Source organism: Colias croceus, chromosome 16 (assembly GCF_905220415.1).
Source record: "Colias croceus chromosome 16, ilColCroc2.1".
Taxonomy (NCBI): Eukaryota; Metazoa; Arthropoda; class Insecta; order Lepidoptera; family Pieridae; genus Colias; species Colias croceus.
In genome coordinates this window covers 8,249,029-8,271,697 of record NC_059552.1, presented here as the reverse complement: position 1 = coordinate 8,271,697, position 22,669 = coordinate 8,249,029, and the positions used below count along the sequence as shown (strand labels likewise).

Genomic DNA, 22,669 nt, shown 5'->3' with positions numbered 1-22,669 from the left:
ACAACATTATTCAATTACACAAAGTTTTATTCTGATACTATCGTGGATGACCACTTTCGCGACATGTTGTCGGTACCTTTTAAATACTCCGTCTCGTATCCCACGAGTAGGTATATATCTTTAGAATCCCCATAACATGTTATTGTAAAGGTAGTTGTGTCTTAGAATGTAAGAAAGGTATAAGGTATCGTGGTTATTTTATCATTACTATTAATTAATAAAATCTTATACAATAGGTTACCTACTAATACCTATTATAAAGCTGAAGAGTTTGTTTGTTTGAACGCGGTAATTACAGGAACTACTGGTCCAATTTGAAAAATAGCACATTTATTGAGGCAGGCTAATATTATCATTACGCTATGTCCAAAAGGAGCAGAGCCACGCGGATGAAACCGCGAAGCGCAGGTAGTTCAACTTAATTAAAGATACTATAATTTTTCAATATCCCTAATACCTATACAAAGTGATTCAATTAATAGGTTTTTACCTATAATATTGCATTCAGTTAACAATATAGGCTAGTAATAATATTGCTAATGTAATGTATGTTTTTTTGGAACTTCAAAATATTTTTATAATGCACTAGTGACTAGATAGATCATTATACAAATACACAACACCTACCTAACATTCGTTCTCCAAAACATTATTGCTCTCGCATTTTAATGCTCAATGTCCAAAACAGGTGAGCTGATGTTAATGTCTTAACTACAGCACACACTAGAGCAGTATATACTTAAATAATATCAGACGTTGTATACCAGTACCCAATATGCTTTTATTTTATAAAGAAAAGATGTGCATATTGACATTGCATAAATTTTTATCTTGTGTGCGAGGAATGTATTTGTAAATAACCAATCATTTCTCCTCATTTAGTTAGTAATCTGAAACGTTAAGCGTTTGAATCGATATTATTGCTTATTTCTTTACAAACACATTCCTCGCTACACATCCTAGCCCATTTTTGGTGGATAAGCAACGGGGTAATAAAATAAAAGGCGAAAATCTTAATAATATTGTATTATCAATGCGCGTGGTGGGCGTGTGCGGCCGCCTTCCTCATTTGTACGAGCACGTTGCTTAGTTCTTCACGCTTCCTCTTAGCACGGATGTGTGTGCCCAGACGTCTCTTCAGGAACTTCAGAGCGCGCTTGTCCTTGGACACCTGGAAAAGAACAAATATTTTATATTTTTTGGTTTAATGGCATTCAAATGCTTTATAAATATAAATTTATAAAGAATAGAAAAAATTCGATCAGGAGGCGGGACTCGAACCCGCATCCTTTCGCGCCAAACCGGAGCGGATGCCTGACCAAGACTCGTGAATTAAGTAGGATCGAAAGAAAAACTTATGAATTCGCGCAAAAAAAAGAGAAAACTTTTACGGCTATACTAAAACTTCACGGGCTTGACATATCGCACTAAGAAGAACAACGGGTACAGAGAGTAGGTAATTATGTACTCGATTAGGTAATAACTCAGCCCCTGGAATCACAGACACAATAGAAAATCTACTGTGTCGTGGTCCGATCGGGCCACTCGGGGCTCAATGGGTTAACAATTTTAGTAGTTGTCTTTAAATTGAATAAATAGCAAAATTTTGCATTTCAAGAAATACTTTTTTACTATTCATTCAGTAGAGCTTTCTGTGCCCTCAAAACATTATATTTAGGCAACATTTTTCTTTGAATTTTAGTTTGGGTGTAATATTATATACCTACCACAAATTTAATAAATGTTATAGTAACAAATAGTAATAGTATAGTAAAAACAGTTGATTGTATTCTGCATATAATTTGGTACAGAACCACCCCAGTTTCTCCATGAAGCAACTAATGAGGGCTGCCGAAAACTATAGGGGAGGGACTTAGGGAAAACTTAGCCCTGCCCCATATTAGCAGTACACACAAATATTTATTATGTTAATTAATAATTTATAAGGATTTCAAACTGCTATCTATATAACATGCTCTGTAAAGCATGTAGTTAAATGCTAAGTGGAAACAATTATTAAATACGAATATTTCTTAATTGCAAAACAAGAAAATATTATAGTCGTACTTTATATTATTTATATCCTACCAACCAAAGTAAAAGGTATATAAGCGTATGTCATTATGTAAAGATGTAGATTTATGATGGTAAGATAATCTATACTAATATTATAAAGCTGAAGAGTTTGTTTGTTTGAAAGCGCTAATCTCAGGAACTACTAGTCCGATTCGAAAAATTCTTTCGGAGTTAGCTTATTTATCTAGAAAGGCTATAATATTATATAATCTTGCTGCGACTAACAGGAGCGGAGCACAGTAGGTAAAACCACGGTTGGACTAAAGCAAAGGGGGCGCAGGACTTAGTGTCATTATAACACCTATTTATTATTGTTTTATCGTAAAGATTACGCTAATATAAGCATGTTTTTTTAAGACAAACTATCTTGTATTTCTAATTATATTTTATTCAATAACAGATTTAAGTATTGAGGTAATTCTAATTTTAATTTGACCAGTATTTTCTAATTTCAACATTTTTATGTGTACTCTTTTTCAAATCAGACCAGTACTTCCCGAGATTAGCGTGTTCCGCTTCCAGACACAAACCCATGAAATATTTCATGACAAATATTTATAAATATTCCTTTTCAACAAGAACCTTGTTTGTTGTGGTAAGAAAGCAATCTATTGCATTTTAGTTTAGGTTCCATTTGTTTAGAAATTAATGTAAAATATGACAAACCTTTAGCAATTCCATAACTCTCTTTTCATAAGGAGCATGGCCGACTACTTCACGTACCAGATCCCTCACGAATTTGGAGTGTTTGGTTTGGAGCTGAAATATAAAAATAAACAAATAAGTAAAACAACACAGTAACTTGGAATTTAAATACTAACATACATATTTTGGAAGTCAATAATGGTCATTGTTGGGTTTTGTATGATAAGTACAATGGACACTGTATTAGGTTAGGAAGACAGTTTTCTTTTTAACCGACTTCTCGAATATATTATCCATGGATATAATTGGACATAAAATTATGAATAAGTGATTAATCACTTATTCATAATTTTAAGTAGTTGTTGTACTGTTAGTACATAATATGTACTAACAGTACTGTTATATAGTAGTTACATAATTTTATGTAGTTGTTGTTGTAGTTAGTTTAAGCTAGGTTCTCCATTATAAACCAATCGATGCCGGCTTGAATAAAAATTGCCATAGAATTTCGACTATAATATTCAAATATAGTTTATAAACAATAACATTACAAAGTACTTACGCCCTTGAGCCTGGCGGGCCTGATTCTGATTGCTTTGTCTGTAATACCCTTCTTCCCTCCGGAAATCTTTGTTGTTTTGTGGCCTTTACGGAGACCTACCGCGATCTCGAACCTCGGAGCCATGCTGAAATAAACAGGCACAGGGTGAACTTGGCGAATAAATACTCAATTACACATAACACCCGTAGTATTTCAATGCTGAATGCACTTCAGTTATCACAAAATATTTAAAGATCTTATTGATAAAAATAAATTAAATTTGCGAAAACGTACTTGACTGTTTGACAGTTTTCATGAAAAGAAATCCTAAAAACTGACACTTTGTGTTGATATTTGACATTGACATCTGACAAGAATCATTGTCTTTGATTTTGCAGTTGCTAGCTGTAAAATAAAAGATTTTATGTCCTTAAAAAACACATAAAATATGACTTAAAATATATTCTCATTGAAATTAATTTATCTGTACAATGTCCAAAACATCGCTGCTATGGAGCTGCTCAGCGATTCTACCACAGAACAGTAAGAACATAATAGAAGTGCGATGTGGGCGTGGCCCACGTGTCACTAGTAAGGTAAGATCACCTAACTCGCTCTCAGTTGTGCGCAGAAAAATATTCGAGTCGGTTGTCAGCTGTCAAACCTTATTTCCATATTTATTCATTATTTAGAGCGTGTTGTTCGGTATTAGAGTGGAAAAATGATAGCAGACGAAATAATTTCAGCAATCGAGGCATTTCATACCATCGGTAAGTCTTATTTTAATTTATTTTAAATATATTTTATGTTACAACTTCGCTTGTCGTAATTTGTCAAAAAATTATAAAAATATTAAGTCAAAATGAACCTTAATCCATAAGAAATTAGTACTAATATAGATTGAACAGCAAACAAGACTTTCTGGAATATTATTGCAATAAACAAACGAATGTCGGATTAGTGATGCATGTGGCGCATATCGACAGTATCGATACTTTAGAAAAGACAAACATTATAAATATTAAATTTTATTCTATTTTTCCTTAGCTTTCATTTGTCCTATTTATTTATAGATTTTCGAAAGAGCCTAATTTAAAAGAGAAATGGATAATAAATGCAACGTGACGAGTTAACTGGATGCCGAACAGCAATAAGCAGTCTAACAAAGGCCACCGATACATCAAACCTACGACAGTTCCAAGATTTAAAATAATGCATATTTTCTGTTTGTTTTGTAAATATAGATTTATACTATTCTATTCCGTTTTTTATTTAAATATAATAATATGAAAAGACGTACTTAGTAGTAATAAACATACTCCAAAATGTGACACATTATCCTATACTCATATAATAGAAAGAAAAAAAAATGCACAAAAATATATTTATTTGTGAATTATCGATAACAAGGTTGACATCCCTTAGAGCATAGCATCAGGTTAATGTCAAGTTAATGTCATTAATTTAGAGTGACACAAATTTCAACCTTATTTCTATGTGTTGAGGTTCAAAGTTGTATCTATCGAAAATTAACGCCCTCTGTTGTGGAGTAGCTGAATGTTTTCGAATTTGGAATTTCTGAGCAAAGAGAAACAAAACAGCTAATATACCTAGGGATGTTATACTAAAATAAACCGTAACATAGTGATTTAGGGTACATATTGAAATGCTGAATTTATAACCTTAGTCGGTTTTTACTTAAATTAAGCTGTCCAATCAAAGGCATAGTTTACTTGTAGTGTACTGTATAACTATCGGTTTAAATGTGTGGTTTTGGCGACACTGGTTTTCATACTAATTATGACATTATAGCACTTCTATTATGTTCTTACTGTTCTGTGGATTCTACATTGTGAATCAAGGTGAAATCAAAACCTGTATGATGTTGGGGCTCTTTGTGTGATTTTTGTAGTGCTTAGAGATTGAAGTAAATTTGAGTAAACTCTACTGTTTCTGAACCTCTCATAAAATTAAGTATGTATTACATAAATTTTAAATTAATATAGGTAATAAAAATATTTATTTTATAGAATATGCCGTGATATAACATTAATTGCATTGCCCACAGGTTTTATGTAAGTTTATTGTAACAAGAATAACAGTACTAAAAGACTAGTATTTATTAAGCTAAGAATTGTAAAAAAAGGTAAAATAATGACAAAATATGTGAAAAGTCAAATGACAATAGACCAATGACTAAGGAATCCTATGGACAGGGCATATTGTTCTATACAAACAACTGATTATACAAATATCATGCATTTCGATACCGAAATAATAAAACTAATACTGTCTCTTTCTAACTAATGAATATTCTGATATGTGAAAAAATATCGCTATACGTCAGTCAGTGCTAATTCTATACCGCTTGACATTTGAAGTTAGCTCAAATACCTACTGTGGCCGGTCGCCATTTTATGTTCTCGTTATTACGATGTACATGCTCTGTCATTGCTCCGTAGTAAACATTGAAAAATATTGAATATTATTGTGATTGTAACAAACATTTGTGTCTAAAACATATAGAGTGGTCAAGGACAAATAGTGGCATAATGCCAAAGCGCAGTATTGTGGGATGTGGCTCCGGAAAGAATGAAAACCAGAAAAGTTTGTCTTTGCACCGGTATGTATACGTTTTGACTGAAATATTAGTTATTTCTTTGCTGATTTAGTTATTTTCATGTATATTGAATTGAGGAGTATTCACAGACTATGTTCAGTGCAAAATTGTTACCAAATATAGCTTTATTTTGTATATTTTCGTTCTAGTAAAATAATGAATTTGGGTGCTAGTGATGGCTTATAATATCGACATTAGCAAAATGTTCGATGAAGACGTGCGTCTCCCAAGGCTGTGTCATTAATCTTAAGAATAGTTGCTTTGGTGAATACACTTCCAAATTAACAAATTAATTTTGCCAAGAGCAGCAGAAGGAAAAATAAAACACTTAAATTTACCTAATATGAATTTTAACTTAAGTAAGATTAAGATTAGTCGCTTTTATAGTACTTTAAAAAAGTATTTATAAATAAGTCAGGTCAGGACTAAAATTATAATAACCTAAAAATTCATTTTTTATAGGTTACCAAGAAGTGAAAATAGAAAAGGAAAATGGTTAGAAGCAATTGAAACTGAAAATATCAAGCCAAATGTAAAGGATATATCATAGTATGTTCCCTACATTTCCCCGAAAGTGCTTTCAATAGAACAATGGATGTGATTAGTCTGCACGATGATGCTATACCAGTATGTTTGCCGCTGCATTCACACAGGGTGAGGTTTTTATTGGTAGACACGTGATGTCTTCCAATTTACTTTTGGTCTTTTTATTTAGATTTAGGGCTGTCATTTATATTCTAACGTTTCTCCTATTTTGAAGAGGGCCTGTGAACAAACTGAGATGGTTTTATATGATTTTTTGAGTACAAACTTGGGTGATATTTGGTTGTTGAAATGTTATTGACTGAGGGAAAGTGAAATTTACTTAAAATACATGGGGTGTTTTAATTTATTTTTCTATTCTTTATAAATTTATATTTATAAAGCATTTGAATGCCATAAAATAAAACCAAAAATATAAATTTAAATTCCGCTATTGCAAGCCCTAATGTTAATATTAATTTCAAACCGTCGCGTCAGCATTGCCCTTTTAATTAAAATGTATTGCATGTTAGTTAAAATGTAAAGTGAACAATGTTAGTTAATGTAAACTGTGACATTTCATTTCCAGGTACCGGTTGAGCCTCAAATCCCGAACTCAAAAATGAACAGAGTGAATCCGAGTGCATCACAGGCTGCACGAAATAGTTTAGTTCTATAATTTTCTCTGTTATTAAGTAATTATTGTTTTTTTTTTCTATTACCTACTGTATATTGTGTTGTTCATCGTAATAAAAAACTATTATATACCTATATTATTATATACCTATATGTATATATAAATACTAGCGGTCCGCCCCGGCTTCGCCCGTGGTACATTTTTACGTTTTCTCTCCATAAGAACCATCCTCGTACTTCAAGAAATGTAATAAAAAAAGAATTAACGAAATCGGTTCAGTTGTTCTCGAGTTATGCGCTTACCAACACAATTTGCGATTCATTTTTATATTATAGATTATTTTTATATCGATAAACATATTAATGTTTATCGATATATTCTCGGCACTAAACACCGCCATGTTTTGTTCCATTCAATATGGCGCCGGCCACACTTTTTTTGTAGGTATGTCACTTCCATGTGATTCCTTATTCATTGCAATAGACTTGCAATAGACAGATTAATCGGAGACAGAATATAACTGATAGTGTCAGAACTCAGAATTCAGAAAACCTAACCTTAAAAAGTAAACAAGTTCGAGCGAATTATTGATAAGAATTATTTTATTGAGATTTCCTCTTTTATGCATTGTTATTAACTTTTAAATTTAATGTGGCATGCTGTTCATTCTTACCAAATGTTTATCTAGTGTGAGAAACACAAAGAACAAACACAACAAATAACATAACCTATCATTCAACTCATACTCATATTTTGCGTGTACTATGGAAGTCGGAGCTGTAAAACAAGCTTTTAATAACGAGGTATTTCTTTTATTTTATCTTCTTCTTGTGTTTCACATTTAACTTAAGTTATATTTTATACATAAGAGTTCTAACACCAATGTTTGTAATTTTCAGGTTATCCATTTGAAAAAGAGTTTAAATCAAGCTAAAATCCATACTATACATAAACTAACTAGGAAGGCAAAGACTTTCAACGAGAAAAAGGCTCCAGATAAAGTAAAGGAAAAGTTAAAACGGAAAGCAGAGTCAGCTGTGAATGAAGTCTTAATTATCAAGGTATTTTTAACTAATCTATCATCCGAAATAATATCCGTATAAACATGAATTTAAATTATACTTTGTAAGGGGTTACAAGATATTATTATCTTTAATTAGGAATATTGTTAAATGACATCAAACAGTGTTTGCATTTTTAACAAAAGGTCTGTTAATTAGCTTGCAAAAGTATAATTATTTCTTGTACTACTTTCTCATGAGAGTAATATAAAATAATATCTATAATATTTTGTATTTTAAATACACATTAATTAATTTAAAATAGTTGTAATGCTTCCATACTGACTTTTAGTATTGTAGATTAATCCATACATTTTCTTGTATTTTATACATATTGTGCCATTATATGATTATAAAATACCTTTACATGTGTATAACAGCATACTGTTACTTTGCAGAAAATCAAGCCTCGAGATGTTGCAAGATTCATAGTCACACATAAAGGTAATCTAATTGATTTTATAAATAAACCTGAAGTGGACCAGAACAAGGCATGTGCGAGGCTACTGCTTCATAAAGCGTTGCAACAGAAATATACAAGTATAAAAGATAGATTCGGCAACATATCTATTAATGATTTGCTTATGTCAAGGCATGAACGCAGAAAGCTCAAGAAGGAATTGAGAGACAAACAGAAAGAAAAGCGAAAAGGTAAAGGCAAAACAGGTGATAAAGTGCAAAATGAAAAAGGCATTGAAATGGTTGAGAAAGAGAATGGTAATGATGATGAAGATAATATGAGTGTATCACATGATGAAAACGACTCTAGTGATATGTCAGATGATTCAGATAATGAAGAAATTGAAGAAAATGTTGCTAGTAATACAAAAGAATCTGAAAATGAAGATACAGGGAAAGAAGAAAATGAAAATGTTTCTAGTAAAATGAAAGAATCGGACAATGAAGATGATGAAATGATAGGAAATTCAGACGAAAATGTTGGTAATGATGTAGATAGTGACCATAATGATGAAACTGTTCAAAATGATGATGATAATGTAGTAGGGAAGTTTGTTAGAGCTACTCCAATTAAGGAAAGCAGTGAAACAAAACCTGTAGTCAAAGTAAATAAGCCTATTGTTAAAAAGGATATTAAAAAGTCAGATAAAAAGAAAGAGAATAAAAACAAAAATATAAATGAGAAGATATTAAAACGGAACTTTAATAAAAAAGAAGATGAAGCTATAAAAGCAGTTAAAGTTGTTGATCCTTTTTTTAAAACATCAAGTGGTGATAATTACATGTCCCTAGCTGAACCTAGGGCTCCAGATGAAGTCAAAGAAGTACATAAGCAAGGAAATAGGCAATATAGAAGAGCTGTTATGTTTGGACATGTACCTAAAAGTAAACCTAGAAATTATCAACAAGATAATAGAGATAATAAATTCAAAAATTCATACAACAAAAATGCTAATTCATATGATAAAAATGATGATAAATTCAATAAGAATAATAATTTCAAGTCATACAATAATAATGATAGGAAAAGCAAGTTTAATGATCATCAATCAAAAGATAAATTTGATGAAAAACCAGAAAAGTTACATCCCTCATGGGAAGCAAAGAAGAAACTGTCATCTGTGTTACCATTTCAAGGTAAAAAAATTGTTTTTGATGATAGTTAAAGGATTAAAAATATTTTTCAATATCTAAAATCTTTATTTCTTAACTATTCAGATAGAATTTAAGGTAACCCAAATAATAACAATAATTAATGTTACACTGAAAAATACATATAATATTATGTAGTTGATTTGTCATTTGGCAGAAGATTGGTATTTTGACTGGATAAGTAAATCTACATAATGCTTTTGAAGAGAAACTTCTTTATCCGCGCTGTGAGTTAACTTTAAAGGTCGCGTCATAACAATATCATCACATCATGAAGTAAGGCGACGATTTTGGAATCTTTGAATCTTGCCAAAGAAGTTTCACTTCTGACACATTTGCTCGGCACACACGCTCTTTTTTATTTTTTAACCTACACTTAATAGTTGATACACATGCAATTCAAACTAATTATTGTGCATTAATTTCCATCAAGTATTCGAAAAAAATATTCAACTACTAAAAACTCGATAAGTTTAGGTATCTTTTTTGGATTATGACACCGGGCTTTTTGATTTTATGTATATTTTTTTTTGTGTGTTTCGGTTCATTCAAGCTAATAATGAGATAATACAAGCTTTTATTTTCTACAATAAGTATACATCAGCGTTTAATATCTCTTATGAAACACCATAAACAAGTAATACCAATAGGAAACACAGACCATAGTCATTATTTATAACAATGCTTATCATTCCTGTCTATTCACATTCTTTTGTCTTCATAATGATTTGCGTCTTATATGCATTCAAGTCGAGAAATTCATCAAGGAAGTAGGAATACACAGTACTCATAGCTTTCAATCTAACAATAGTATGCAACTCATAACTGTAAACCGTAAACCTTCAGTGATATATTGTTCACGCGCTCTAATAAATAGATAGGTAGGTAACATAAATTATCACAGATTATCACCGCACAAAATTAAAGTCATCTGTCACTCCAGCTGTCAACGCACCAATATGGCGCCGTAAATCGCTTGAAGACATCTAGAGTGCATTGAACATAGAATTATGCATTTCAGACCAAATCCACGTCCGAAATTAATAGCAGGTCACAGAATTGTGTTTCCGCATGCAAATTCCACGTTTATGATTATTGCGCTGCGGTATTGTTGATAAGGAATGTTCTATTTAGTATTTGGCGGGATTTGCAAGGTGCAATTCCCTTGTTAAGCAGGTGGCTAATGGCTGCGTTAAAGAACTGTTAGCGCTTTAGTATAAACGACTATTTAAACATGCTGCGTTATGTAAAGGCATAAATTTGAATTTTCATGTACCTAATATTTGCAGTACTGTTTTTAAATCCTAGTCCCTAGAATATTTTTGTGTAGAAAGTACCTAAAATGGGGAACGTAGCCGCTCCTATATTAAAATACGCCAAAGAAAAAATGATTGCGGTCTTTGAATGTTTTAAGCGTAGCATCTTGTGCAAAAACAAAGGAACTAAATCTTAATAAAAAGAGGAAAAACACGGTCGCTCCTAAGTTTTCGGGTTAAATATTCATAATATATTCCACAAGGGGTCGAGATAGTGGCAAAAACTTGTAAATTGTTTTTGTCCGAATCGTTTGACCTTTACTTTTTATCAAATCTTTTCGGGCCTGTAATCCGATCGCTTAATACGGTAAATATTAGATTTATCTCGAAAACAGGTGTTACCATAATCCTATTGCGGGAAAATATTTGTAATTAACTGAAAATTTTGTTAATTAGTAGGTAGATGCTTCCTATTTTTAATCGATTATAACTAAGTACATAAGTACATATTAGATCTACTTATTAGCCCTTAAATTGTCACCCCTAGATAACTTGAGTTTATAATGTCCAAATTTGGAGGACGTATTGGAATTAGGATAGAAAAGAGGAAAATGAAAAAAAAAATTAAAAATTTTAATTTTTTCTATTGTTTTCACTATGTCACATAAAACGGACATTGCCAATTATATGTACATGTTCGAACCGTCACATATAACGGACATTGTACATTATTCCTGCAACCGTGGTACATGACTATAAGTATATTAAGAAGAGCTGGAACGTCAACACATTTACACATTGCACATGTTAGGCCGGGAGATACTGACACAAAATTTCGGGTCATTTGTAACAGGATGGCGGTCTAGAGGGGTCTTACTTATCCGACGAGTGTGACTTACGCCCACGCGACTAGTCCGCCGGTACCAGCGTTCTGACCATCATTTTTCTTTTTGTCATTGCGTAATAAGACCTCTGTAGAACCGCCATTCTGTTACAAATGACCCGAAATTTTGTGTCAGTATCTCCCGGCCTATGTATGTGTCATATTTTTCAATTGTTTATAAATACAGGGTGATGTAATTGGTGTAGTATGAATATCTAAAAATCTATGAAGAATTTTGTGATACAGTAAATGGAAGAATTATATACTATTTTACAGTATTTAATAAAATCATTTAATTTTTTGTTCATTTTCATTAGAAATGTCAATTTTTCTCACCAAGGTGGAAATTGGGATGATAAGGATCTTGTTAGAAAAATATAAATTTTGACTAAAATCGGCATTTTTTTTTCAAAAATCAAATTACTAATTAATAATCAAAGTTATCCACATTATTAAAAAAATAAGCCAAACTATACACAATTTTTACTTGATGCAATCCTCAAAGATCATGGACATAGTGTATTGCGCCTTCCACCGTACCATCCAGAACTCAACCCAATAAAGTTACTATGGGGCATAATTAAAGGGAAAGTAGCATCACAAAATGTGAACTTTAACTTGAAAACTGTGGAAGAATTATTTAGAAAGGAAGCAAATACCATTAGTCTGGATATGTTTAGTGACGTTTGGAGAAAGACGCGAGAACATGAGGAAAAATATATTCAATTAGAACCAAAAGTATATAATTACACTGACTCATTTATAATAACATTAAGAAATTCCGACGGCGAAACATCGAGTTCTTCGAGCGATGAAAGTTTCAGTGAAGTAGAAGATTACGATTATGATTAAATAGATTCTTCTTCTTCTCTATAGATACTGCTTTCTGAATTGGTGGTAAATGTTAAAACTGTTAAACTGTTATGACGATTCAAAAGTGCTTCTAGAAGAAGTCTAATAGTATAAATGTTTGAGTTTGAGTTTAAAACCAATAGTGTGAAAATTATACAATAAACATGTAACATATATTTGTTAGCGCGTATTGGTAGGTAAATAAATAAATAAATAAAAAACACTTTATTGCACACAAAATACAAAACAAAATCAAACAAAAATAATACACAAACAATGAAGCGGTACAAATAGGCGGCCTTATCGCTAAGAAGCGATATCTTCCAGGCAACCTTAGGATATAGGAAAAGTATGAAGAAAAATGAATAATTGGATAGTAGAAGGAGCATAGCGAGGCATTATAGAAGGTGCAAATAAAAGTAGGAAATAGATAAATAAATACAAATATTAATACATATTATATACATAGCAAATAAAGAAAAATAAAGAATAACAGGATGAACGTAAGTAGTTAAGATAAATAAGAACGGATGAAACATTTAAACGTTAGTTGTGAAGATAATGCTGTTTGACCAAATACTTGAAAGAGCTGATAGATTGAGCTTTCCTGATGTTTAATGGGAGCGAGTTCCACAACCTTACAGCTTGCACGGTGAAGGAAGCATCGTAAAAACGGGTTTTGTGAGCGGGCATGCGAAGCGTAAGGTTGTCCAAGGAGCGTAGATCGAGTTCATGGGAGGAACCCAAGAACACGAATCTATTTTTAAGATAGGATGGGGATCTAGGATCAAAAAGGATATTGTACTGTAGGTATTACTGTAGGAATTGTATTGTAGGTATTACGTACTTACTACAAATATAATGTGGAGGAAGGAAGGTGGAATTCCTCCATCGAAAAAGGGAGGATCCTCGACCAGTCAACTCGACTGGCCGGCCGTAAAGGCCCCGATGGATGATGTCGGAAAGTTGTATATATATATATCTCTGTAGCGAAAACATTTCGCTTGCGCGATTCAGAGCGAGGTGTCGCTACAGACATCACGTCGGGGTCACCACTGTGGAGGAAGGAAGGTGGAATTCCTCCATCGAAAAAGGGAGGATCCTCGACCAGTCAACTCGACTGGCCGGCCGTAAAGGCCCCGATGGATGATGTCGGAAAGTTGTATATATAGCTCTGTAGCGAAAACATTTCGCTTGCGCGATTCAAAGCGAGGTGTCGCTACAATAATATTTCTTAGATATTTTTACTCGACCAAAGTCAGGACAAGACTGCTCCGCAACTGCAGAAGACGTCCGTTATTTAAATCATTATCAAAACAACCATCCGTGTGTTGGGACTTGGGAGTGAGCGCACGTGTTATTTGTATTGTTTTTATGACCTGAAATTTAATTATTATTTGATAATTGAATGATTATTAATACTTTTATCCAATTGATTATTTTTAGAATAAATAATTAATTAAGTTCATCAATTGATTTACTTTTAAATTATAATTTTACAGGTAAATTATGAGAGCTTTCATAATTATATTTGCATATATTTATCTACAACGCACCCATTTTACAATTCAAGTCTAAAATGAAACTAGAGTCGCATTTATTTTTGAACATACTGTAAGTGAAATTGCATAAGTGTGAGTACTGTGAACATGCCAGCTTTCCTTAATTGACCGATACAATGCACATTTTCAACTCTGTAATTCAAAATTATTATCAAATTATAATTATGGAAGATCTAGAATAAGCTTTTCAAACGTATGTCTTAAAATGTTGGTTAAAACTTTAACGATATCGTTAAAAATAATGGATTTTAAAAAACGACAGTACTAAAAATCACAGCCTAAGAATATGCTAAGAATTGGAATAGAAATAGTATTACATAGCCTGAGAACTTATCTAATACACCAAGAAAGTCCTCTTCCCATTCACTAAATTGTACAGTTTGAAATGTGTTTGCTTCATCGTATGCAAAGAAGTCGTATACCATGCCTGAAGTACCAAAACGAACAGGAAATTTAAATCGCTTTTTTTGGATTCTTTGGCATATATTATATCCATTGTCTGCCTGTTTTTTAATTTGTAAGGTATTATATTATTTAAATTTTCAAACATTGGGTGGTATTTCTGGTAAGTAACATGATGCTATGGCTGAAGAACTACTGAGAAGTAGGGAAGATTCATCTCACACCTCATGTAATGGCTGTAATTCTGCAGCAATAATATTTTGTTGATGGTAAAAATTCTGACTTTTTGAATCTTCATTGTGTCTCAAATCAATATGTCGTATAATTCCGAAGGTATGGTGCTGGGGGTAAATGATTGACACTGTTATCATAGTGAAATCACTCCTGTAGGTCTACATTTCCTTCGAAATCGACATCTCAACTCAACGCCAGACTCTTCAGCTTCCGCCAGAGGTAGTGAGGTAATTTTTTATTGATTGCCAAGTCATGCTCCTGTAAAATATAATAAAAATAGAGAAAAATATATCAAAATTATTCCGTTGAAAATGGAGGGCCTTATTGGCAACGTCCGTTACATAGGACAAGTGAAGAATACCCTAGTATATACTCCAAGTTGTCAACGTCCGTTTTATGGGACATCGTATATAAACGAATATTTGTATACCAAATATTGTAAAATATGTCAAAATTATGTCAAAATACTATACTTACAATCGTATTCTAACTAATAATATAACATTATAAGCAAAATAGCCAAAATACTTACAGATATTATCAATTTTATCAAAAGAGTCAAGAGATCCGTTTTTTGCAATTTTCAAATGGTCACCATTCGCGACTGTACATGGCTTTGGTAAAAAAACATGCATGTACGCGAAGGACATAGCTAGTCTCTTCCCAATATACCGATTAGCGAAGCTTAGGTCTGCCATAACAGCGCCAGCATGTGTGTAAATACTAGGTATGTCCTTTAAAACGGACGAAATCAATTTAAGGGTTAGATACAATTTTCGATTTGGCTATCGGCTGTCACTCAAAATAATTATACTTTAGCGAAATCGATATAAGTACCTACATAATGCAGACCTAACTATCATAATATAATTACTTAATTTGTTTTATTTAATCGGCACTTAGTGCGTAACGCGTAGACCTGAAATATTAAATCTATAGTGATGTAACGTACACGCGTATTTATCGATGAAAATGATAAAGCACTTTTTCATATTATTTTTGTCACGTGCCGTTAAATGGGGTCACGTTTAGACGAATAATTACGATTGTGATCGCGATTTCACACAAAAAGCAAGATTTAATATCCTAACTCGGTGTAAACCGTTTTTAAATTGAAAATATACGTGACTGTTTCAGCTTCGGTGTTATCTATCTTGTGTAACTGATTTCCTTGGGTATGAAAATTTTAGGTTGTTAATTATCGATTGAAGTGTTAATTTTGAATGTCTTGTTATATTGTTACTGTCACTTGCGAGCATTGCAGTCTCATATATTTATGAATACGACATAGCTTTTACTTGTTTTTCGCTCGATATTTCAATCTCTGGTTGTATAGTATAAATTCATTATAATATTTATTTACTTATATAAATAAAAAATAAAGAACACAGAATAACATACTTATAATAAAAAGCTAGTTTGTTTGTTTAAAGAAGGAAAGATATTTAAAGTCTAACTTTTATTTTTAATTTCTGCCTTACTCTGCAATTAACCGTTAAGAAGTTATTAAAAAAACATTTTGATTATAAAAACAAAATAATTTACTGAATATATACAGAAATGTAGGAAAGTAGGTAAGAAAAACAAAAAAAAAAATGTTTTAGTAATTTTTATCACTTCATAAAAATATTTACAATACATTAACGTTTAACCAACTCAACGTGAGATCAAATTTTGTATCAAACATGCTGCTTTGTGTCATCTTACATAATGTACTCTTTGCTATACATTGTAATATATAGTATTTCAAAATTTACAAAATTTGATGTCATAAAATTATTTCCATAATAAATATTTATATACCTACTATGTATACACGCATTAAACTATATGTATTTTGATTTTGTATCAATGTAATATGTATTGAAGAAGTAAATACTTTAAATAACGTAATTTCAATAAGTCTTTATGAATGAACTTAACTATAATTTTATACATTTATTATGCATAAACTTAATCGCCTTTAAAATTAACAATTTACAAAAATATTGTTTTTATTTTTTACTTTAACTTCATAAAATATCTCAATCGTTTTGACCCGAATATAGTGAGGTTGTTGTAAGGACCTCCTAGAACCTAGAGCAAGTTCAATTCCTGGCAACCATTGTATGTTTCCACGATAAACTATTTAGTAACCGTGTTTTCTATGATGAGCCACAATTTTCAAATAAACTGATAGAATTATGTAGACTGATTAAAATAATGAAAAAATAAATATCAATGGGTACAACTTTATACTATGAGCTACACTTAATTACTAATATAGCTATCTACCATTCAATTGTAAAATTGATAATTTGCACCTCGTATTGTTTTAAAGTACAAACGAGTAATTTTTTCAAACAGCTTTTTCACACATGAATGTAGTCAGACTTAATTACATGCATGTTTTCCTGAATGTATCTAGAAAGTCGTATCAAATAGTAATTACAATGTACACACATTGTTGTAATTTTCAAATTAACTTTTTATAGCACATAACATTATTTCTTCAATTTTATGTTTTTTGATAACACCAAAAACTTTTTTAGTAAAGTTACCACATTTAACACATAAAACATCGGTTCACATTTAAAAATCGATATTTAAATTTATCGATATAATTACAGTCCTTCACTATTCAGTGTTCACAATCTAGTTTTGTTGTCTGTGCTTTTGTCGTCTTTCTTTTTGTCCTGCGCTTGCGCGTCTTTTAATGAATCTGGTAGCTTTTGGTTGTTTGTCTCTGGTAGAGTCATTACTATTAAACCTGAGATGGCGGACATTACGCCAAATAGTAATGTTGGTAGGTACACGTAGTATTTCGACTGAAAAAGAAATAAAAATTAAATATATTATGACAGTAATCAATACTGATTCATAATGTTTAAATTAAAAAAAAGTATGTTAGAGCTCATAAAACTAAAACTAAAATTAGATAAATATACACAGTCTGATCACAGAACTACGATAAATTTTAATAGGGATTTATTATTTGAGAGTTGAGACTAAAACAATTGCTTCTAACCAAAAAACAAAAAAATAAATGCGCTCTCTAGCTTTTCAAGTAAAAAAAGAATCATAAAAATTGGTTCACCCAGTCGAATGTATTGAGGTGACAAACAGAAAAAATACAGTTGAATTGAGAAGCTCTTCCTTTTTTTGAAGTTGGTCAAAAAATATAAAAAATATAGCTTACCAACAACGGTGTCTGTGGAGCAATAGTAGACCCGATTCTACCAATAGTAGAACAAATAGCAAGGAGGGTAGTTCTATAATTTGTTGGGAACACTTCAGCCGCGAAAATGTATAGCGAATTATACGCGAGTGTTATAAAGAACTTGCCGCCGAGGTAGAAGGTTGTCGCCCAGTTGCCACCTGAAATTAATTAAATAAAACATTTTTATAACATGATAACAAAAGAATTAAAAATATAGTATATATATAATTATAATAGTTGCTTGCTTTGTTTCATAAATAATAAAAACATTACCTATAATAATCTGTGATGTAGGTACTTTTTTATGTCATTAAAGTGAGCTTTCCTTTGCAATGTATTAACTTATTTGTGCAGATAATACTTGGTATATTTGCAAAAGAGTTTCTGAATTAAAAGTCTGAATTAAAAACTGACTGAAAGTATTAAATACGCATATAATAACTAACATATAACAGAGTTATGTCTAAATGATTAGCATAAGCTTTATTTCATGAATATACTAAGTTAACATAAAAAAATTAATTACCTGGCACAAATTGATGCGTAATAAGTATAACTCCAGTCAACACGAACGCAGTAGCGATCACCCGTTTCCTCCCAAAGCGATCCAAACATATCAGCTTGCACACATTAGCCGGCGCCTCTATTAGAAGCACCACTATATAATTCAAATAACTATTCCCGGACAGTTCTATAGCATTGATCGAAAGACCATAATAGACGAGAGTAGACGACGTCCATAAAAAGGAACAAATGAACAACCTTTTCCATATTAAACCAGACATGAATATTTGTCTCACACTCGACTGGTTGCTTTCTAAAGACTCAAACTTTCTTGCGTCTCTCTGTTTAATTGCATGTTTTTCAACTTGATCGTAATGGTCCTTTGGAACGGATACGTTGTTGAATTTCTCGCTACTTTTTAGTACATTGATGCCTTCGTCGAACTTCCCTTTACTGAAGAACCAACGAAAGCTTTCTGTGAGGACCCAAACGTAGAAGAATGTTATGATAGCTGGAGTGTAAATGATGAGGAGGAGGTATCGCCAGTTCTGGAGCCACCATGAGAGCATGGTTACTGATACCCCTCCTAATATGAACATTGTGTTGAAGAGTAGACTGACGAATACTCTTCCTTTGGGACCAACTAGCTCCATAGCTGGAAGGAAAAGATAATCATTTATATATTCTACATACAAAAATACATGAGACTTTGATGACTTTCAAATATTATGTTTGTCCAATGTTCATGTTACATTATTATAATATACATAAGATAAGGTTTTATGGTATATTTTTTATATAAAATGATTATACACACTTATAAAAGCTTTTCGATACACTTAATTATTTCATTTCATGTTGTGATCGTGAGACATAGGATATTTAAATATTTTGTAAAGCATAACATGTATTTATTTCTGTAAAAATGATATCCTGAATCCTGAAATACTATATTGTTACACATATAATTGCGATGTTTTGTTAATATCAAAATATATCCTAATGACGTAAAACATCATGTTCACTCCATTCATCTAAAAATATCCAACAATACATTTCCATTGTGTTCTATTAATAAAACCTAATACCGAGGATATTGGCTTTCAAACTTGATAAACAAACTCGATTGATCTTTCACAAAATACAAATACAAGGACGGTAAACAAAATAGAATTTGTAGCTATTTGCGTGATTCGTCCTCTCAAATTAGACCATGAACATGTCATGGAAACGGGAATTAACTCCGGAAGAGTTAGAAAAAGTATAATTAGTTACAAATGATTGTTGATGCATAAAACACGAGGTTAAATCGGCGGTGGGTGACCAGGGTGTCGTCATTATATGATTTGCAAATTCATCACAATGGATATCCTGCCGATATCGGAACTAATTGAGATTTTGTTCATTGTAACCCTATAGAATTGGTAGTCTTAAGATTTCTGCAATGTAATGGTATTTGATAAGCATTTTTTTATGTATTTACATATCCGGAAATAAGAGTGCTTTCTAAAATACACTTCTTTTGTTCAATAATGTGACTGTAAGAATTTTTCGAGAAGTAGTTTTTCGATTGCCTTCAGCGAATATCAAAGCCCGGGACTTTTTGAATCACACGTGTTTAGTGTTTACCACTGTAGCTGTAAGTATCAAGGAGGATTTAGAACCAAGATAGGAATTATCAGTCAATTAAACAGCTTGGTGTTAGCTCTAAGTAGCTTTTAAACAACACATTATATTATTGTTTCTATTTGCATTGCTCATTAACTTGAATTCACTACTACAAGATTGCTAATATTATTACTTACATAGTCTTTGTACATGTTATATGTTAGTATGTATTGTGTTATAAGAATAGAATAATTAAGTTGTTGACAAAGTAAGCTCAGAATTAGGTATGTATAATCAAATGCATTGCAATTAATGGGCATAAATAAATTTAGTATCTCCATAGCGTTAACGAGTTTATATTACAAGAATTCCGATGATAAAACATTCAATTAATGAAGATTGACCAAGTTGAAATGTTAGTTTTCTACAGCAAATTAAAACTTCAGTCAAAACTGTTCAGACATTAGGTTATGGTGGAATAACGAAATTCATGTAAAAATACCTCGACTTGTAATATAATTCATATTCAAAAAAGTTTAATATAGAAAGCTAAATACGAATACATATAATAATTAATTATTACTCTACAAAGAGGCTGTATTACAGCTATGACGTACGTCATTTGTAATTGAAGTAATTTTAGTTAATTAACGATGTGTATATTTTGTACGTGTTTAAATCATTATCTTAAAATTAATCATGATTCATGGTATTTGTATCTAGCAATGATATTTGTTAATCCTAATTATGTGTTATGAATTAAAAGTAGATATACCATGCAGTGATATAAGAGCGTGAAAAAAAATAGTTTGAAAACAAAAAAACACTTGAAATAAGACTGAAAGATCCTTGATATGTTTACAAAGTTTGAATTAAGTCTGTCCGTTTAAAGTGGAGTCGGAACATATAAACTTACAAACATAATTTCATTAAAATAAATAAATAAATAAACATATGTACAGGTGAAGCTAATGTAAAAAAACGTTTCAAAAAAGTAAACATTGGATTTCCCTCTAAACATTTCTCTAATCTCTTACCATAGTCGGCTAATAAATGAAAGTACCGTAAAAAATATTAGATCGAAAATGCTCTGTTAAACTTGGTCTATTTTTTATAAGGACCAGTGAAGCGCGGACTAAACTGTCGGACACCGTTTAATTTAATTGTTTTTACCAACTGTATCTAGCTGGGAAAATGTTTTTGCTATGTTGTTTTTTACGAGAAAGTGTATAAATTTTAAATAGCCCTATATTATCGGGGAATTGTTTTTTGTTTAATACTCTCAAGTTAATTTATTTTTAAGGTTGGTGTTCGCGTCATTGACAGTGAAATACTCCTATTGTTTAAACTTTAAAGTATTGGAATAATGAAATGCTATTTAAATGCTAATTAATTTATGTAATGGGTGTTTATAGAATGGTTATCTTCGTTACAGAAAATCTACTGATCATTTTCAAGATGACTAATAATATAGAGGGGATGATAAAATATAGAATTAATAATTACTGCCTGGGGTTTAGAGCATTGAACAAACCGCTCTAACGCCTGGAGACATCTATGCACTTGAAAAATAGATTTTTTTATGTTATTGATAGAGAAACTCACAAACTTCTCGACCGATTTGTTATTTTTTCACAAATAGTTATTGTTCTGGTTTAATACAGACGAAATAAGCTAGATTTTCTTTGTAATTCAGTAGTTTTAAAAATACGCCAATATTTGGATTTTTTCGATAGATCATACATAAATAACATATCCTATACACACGGTCCTTGCAATTTAATTTTATCTTAGTATTTTCCGAATAATGTCAGAAACAACTGCTAGTCTTGCTATCTTATGACAATCATTCATTATCACTCTGAAATATTTAAAATAAATATTTATACAATAAATAATGAAATTCATGGTATTTTAAACGTGTATTTATTCATGTAATTTATAATTACAGATGTTGATTTAAACATGCATAATTATTAATTACGTATTTATCTCTTTTAATACATTTTTATTTTGTATTGTAAATATTGGTTGATAAATTCAAGCTATAATAGGTATAAAAAAAGCTTTGTATTTATATAAATGATGAAAATGAGATAAATGTTGAAAAGCCGAGTTATTTAGAGGTTTTTGAAATTGATTTAATTGATTTGGTACTAGAACTGTCTAAAATATCTTAACTGTGCTTTGAGGTTTTACCCGCATTGCTCCGCTTCTGTTGGTCTTAGATGTGATGTGTACTGTGATAATATATAGCCTTCTTCGATAAATGGGCTATTTATAACACCGAAAGAATTTTTCAAATCGGACCAGTAGTTCCTGAGATTAGCGCCTTCAAACAAACAAACTCTTCAGCTTTATAATTTTATAAGTATAGATTACAATATTATATGTACATATTATAATATTACCTATGTATGTAAGTACTTAATTAACGTCACGGCGAATGTTTGCGT

The 22,669-nt window shown here is 31.4% G+C and overlaps 3 protein-coding genes and 1 long non-coding RNA gene across 5 annotated transcripts in view; 2 read left to right on the top strand and 2 right to left on the bottom strand.

The window, feature by feature from the left end:
- Nucleotides 1-1,011: 1,011 nt before the first annotated feature.
- LOC123698474 (60S ribosomal protein L36) lies at nt 1,012-3,696 on the bottom strand. Its single transcript, XM_045645114.1, has 4 exons — nt 3,557-3,696; nt 3,284-3,407; nt 2,743-2,835; nt 1,012-1,171 (listed from the first exon to the last, which is right to left on the bottom strand). Exons 2-4 carry the CDS (start codon nt 3,404-3,406, stop codon nt 1,031-1,033), a joined length of 357 nt encoding a protein of 118 aa, XP_045501070.1. The 5' UTR covers nt 3,407; nt 3,557-3,696; the 3' UTR covers nt 1,012-1,030.
- A 2,129-nt stretch (nt 3,697-5,825) lies between these two features.
- On the top strand, nt 5,826-7,175 carry LOC123698579. Of its 2 annotated transcripts, none has more exons than XR_006752433.1 (3): nt 5,826-5,885; nt 6,345-6,536; nt 6,994-7,175. It is a non-coding gene; the product is annotated as an uncharacterized LOC123698579 (long non-coding RNA). The 2 variants fall into 2 exon arrangements; XR_006752432.1 differs by lacking the exon at nt 5,826-5,885 and adding an exon at nt 6,194-6,241.
- A 409-nt stretch (nt 7,176-7,584) lies between these two features.
- On the top strand, nt 7,585-9,750 carry LOC123698648 (serum response factor-binding protein 1-like). Its single transcript, XM_045645386.1, has 3 exons — nt 7,585-7,844; nt 7,941-8,102; nt 8,501-9,750. The coding sequence occupies exons 1-3, from the start codon at nt 7,806-7,808 to the stop codon at nt 9,725-9,727; spliced, it is 1,428 nt and encodes a 475-aa protein (XP_045501342.1). The 5' UTR covers nt 7,585-7,805; the 3' UTR covers nt 9,728-9,750.
- Nucleotides 9,751-16,496: 6,746 nt separating this feature from the next.
- LOC123698309 (organic cation transporter protein-like) overlaps nt 16,497-22,669 on the bottom strand; it is a 28,660-nt gene continuing 22,487 nt past the window's right edge. Inside the window, exons 4-6 of the mRNA XM_045644888.1 lie at nt 18,628-19,260; nt 18,081-18,259; nt 16,497-17,709 (exon numbers count right to left, since the gene is read on the bottom strand). Coding sequence (XP_045500844.1) covers nt 17,530-17,709; nt 18,081-18,259; nt 18,628-19,260 — 992 coding nt within the window. The 3' untranslated portion in view covers nt 16,497-17,529. The remainder of the gene's footprint in view (nt 17,710-18,080; nt 18,260-18,627; nt 19,261-22,669) is intronic.

Excerpts from the sequence above, each read along its gene's own strand:
- LOC123698648 (XM_045645386.1), top strand. The coding sequence starts at position 7,806 with ATGGAAGTCGGAGCTGTAAAACAAGCTTTTAATAACGAG. Across the intron at positions 7,845-7,940 it reads AACAAGCTTTTAATAACGAG|GTTATCCATTTGAAAAAGAG; the intron begins GTATTTCTTTTA and ends TGTAATTTTCAG. Across the intron at positions 8,103-8,500 it reads ATGAAGTCTTAATTATCAAG|AAAATCAAGCCTCGAGATGT; the intron begins GTATTTTTAACT and ends GTTACTTTGCAG.
- LOC123698474 (XM_045645114.1), bottom strand. The coding sequence starts at position 3,406 with ATGGCTCCGAGGTTCGAGATCGCGGTAGGTCTCCGTAAAGGCCACAAA. Across the intron at positions 2,836-3,283 it reads GGCCCGCCAGGCTCAAGGGC|CTCCAAACCAAACACTCCAA; the intron begins GTAAGTACTTTG and ends TTTATATTTCAG. Across the intron at positions 1,172-2,742 it reads GAGTTATGGAATTGCTAAAG|GTGTCCAAGGACAAGCGCGC; the intron begins GTTTGTCATATT and ends GTTCTTTTCCAG.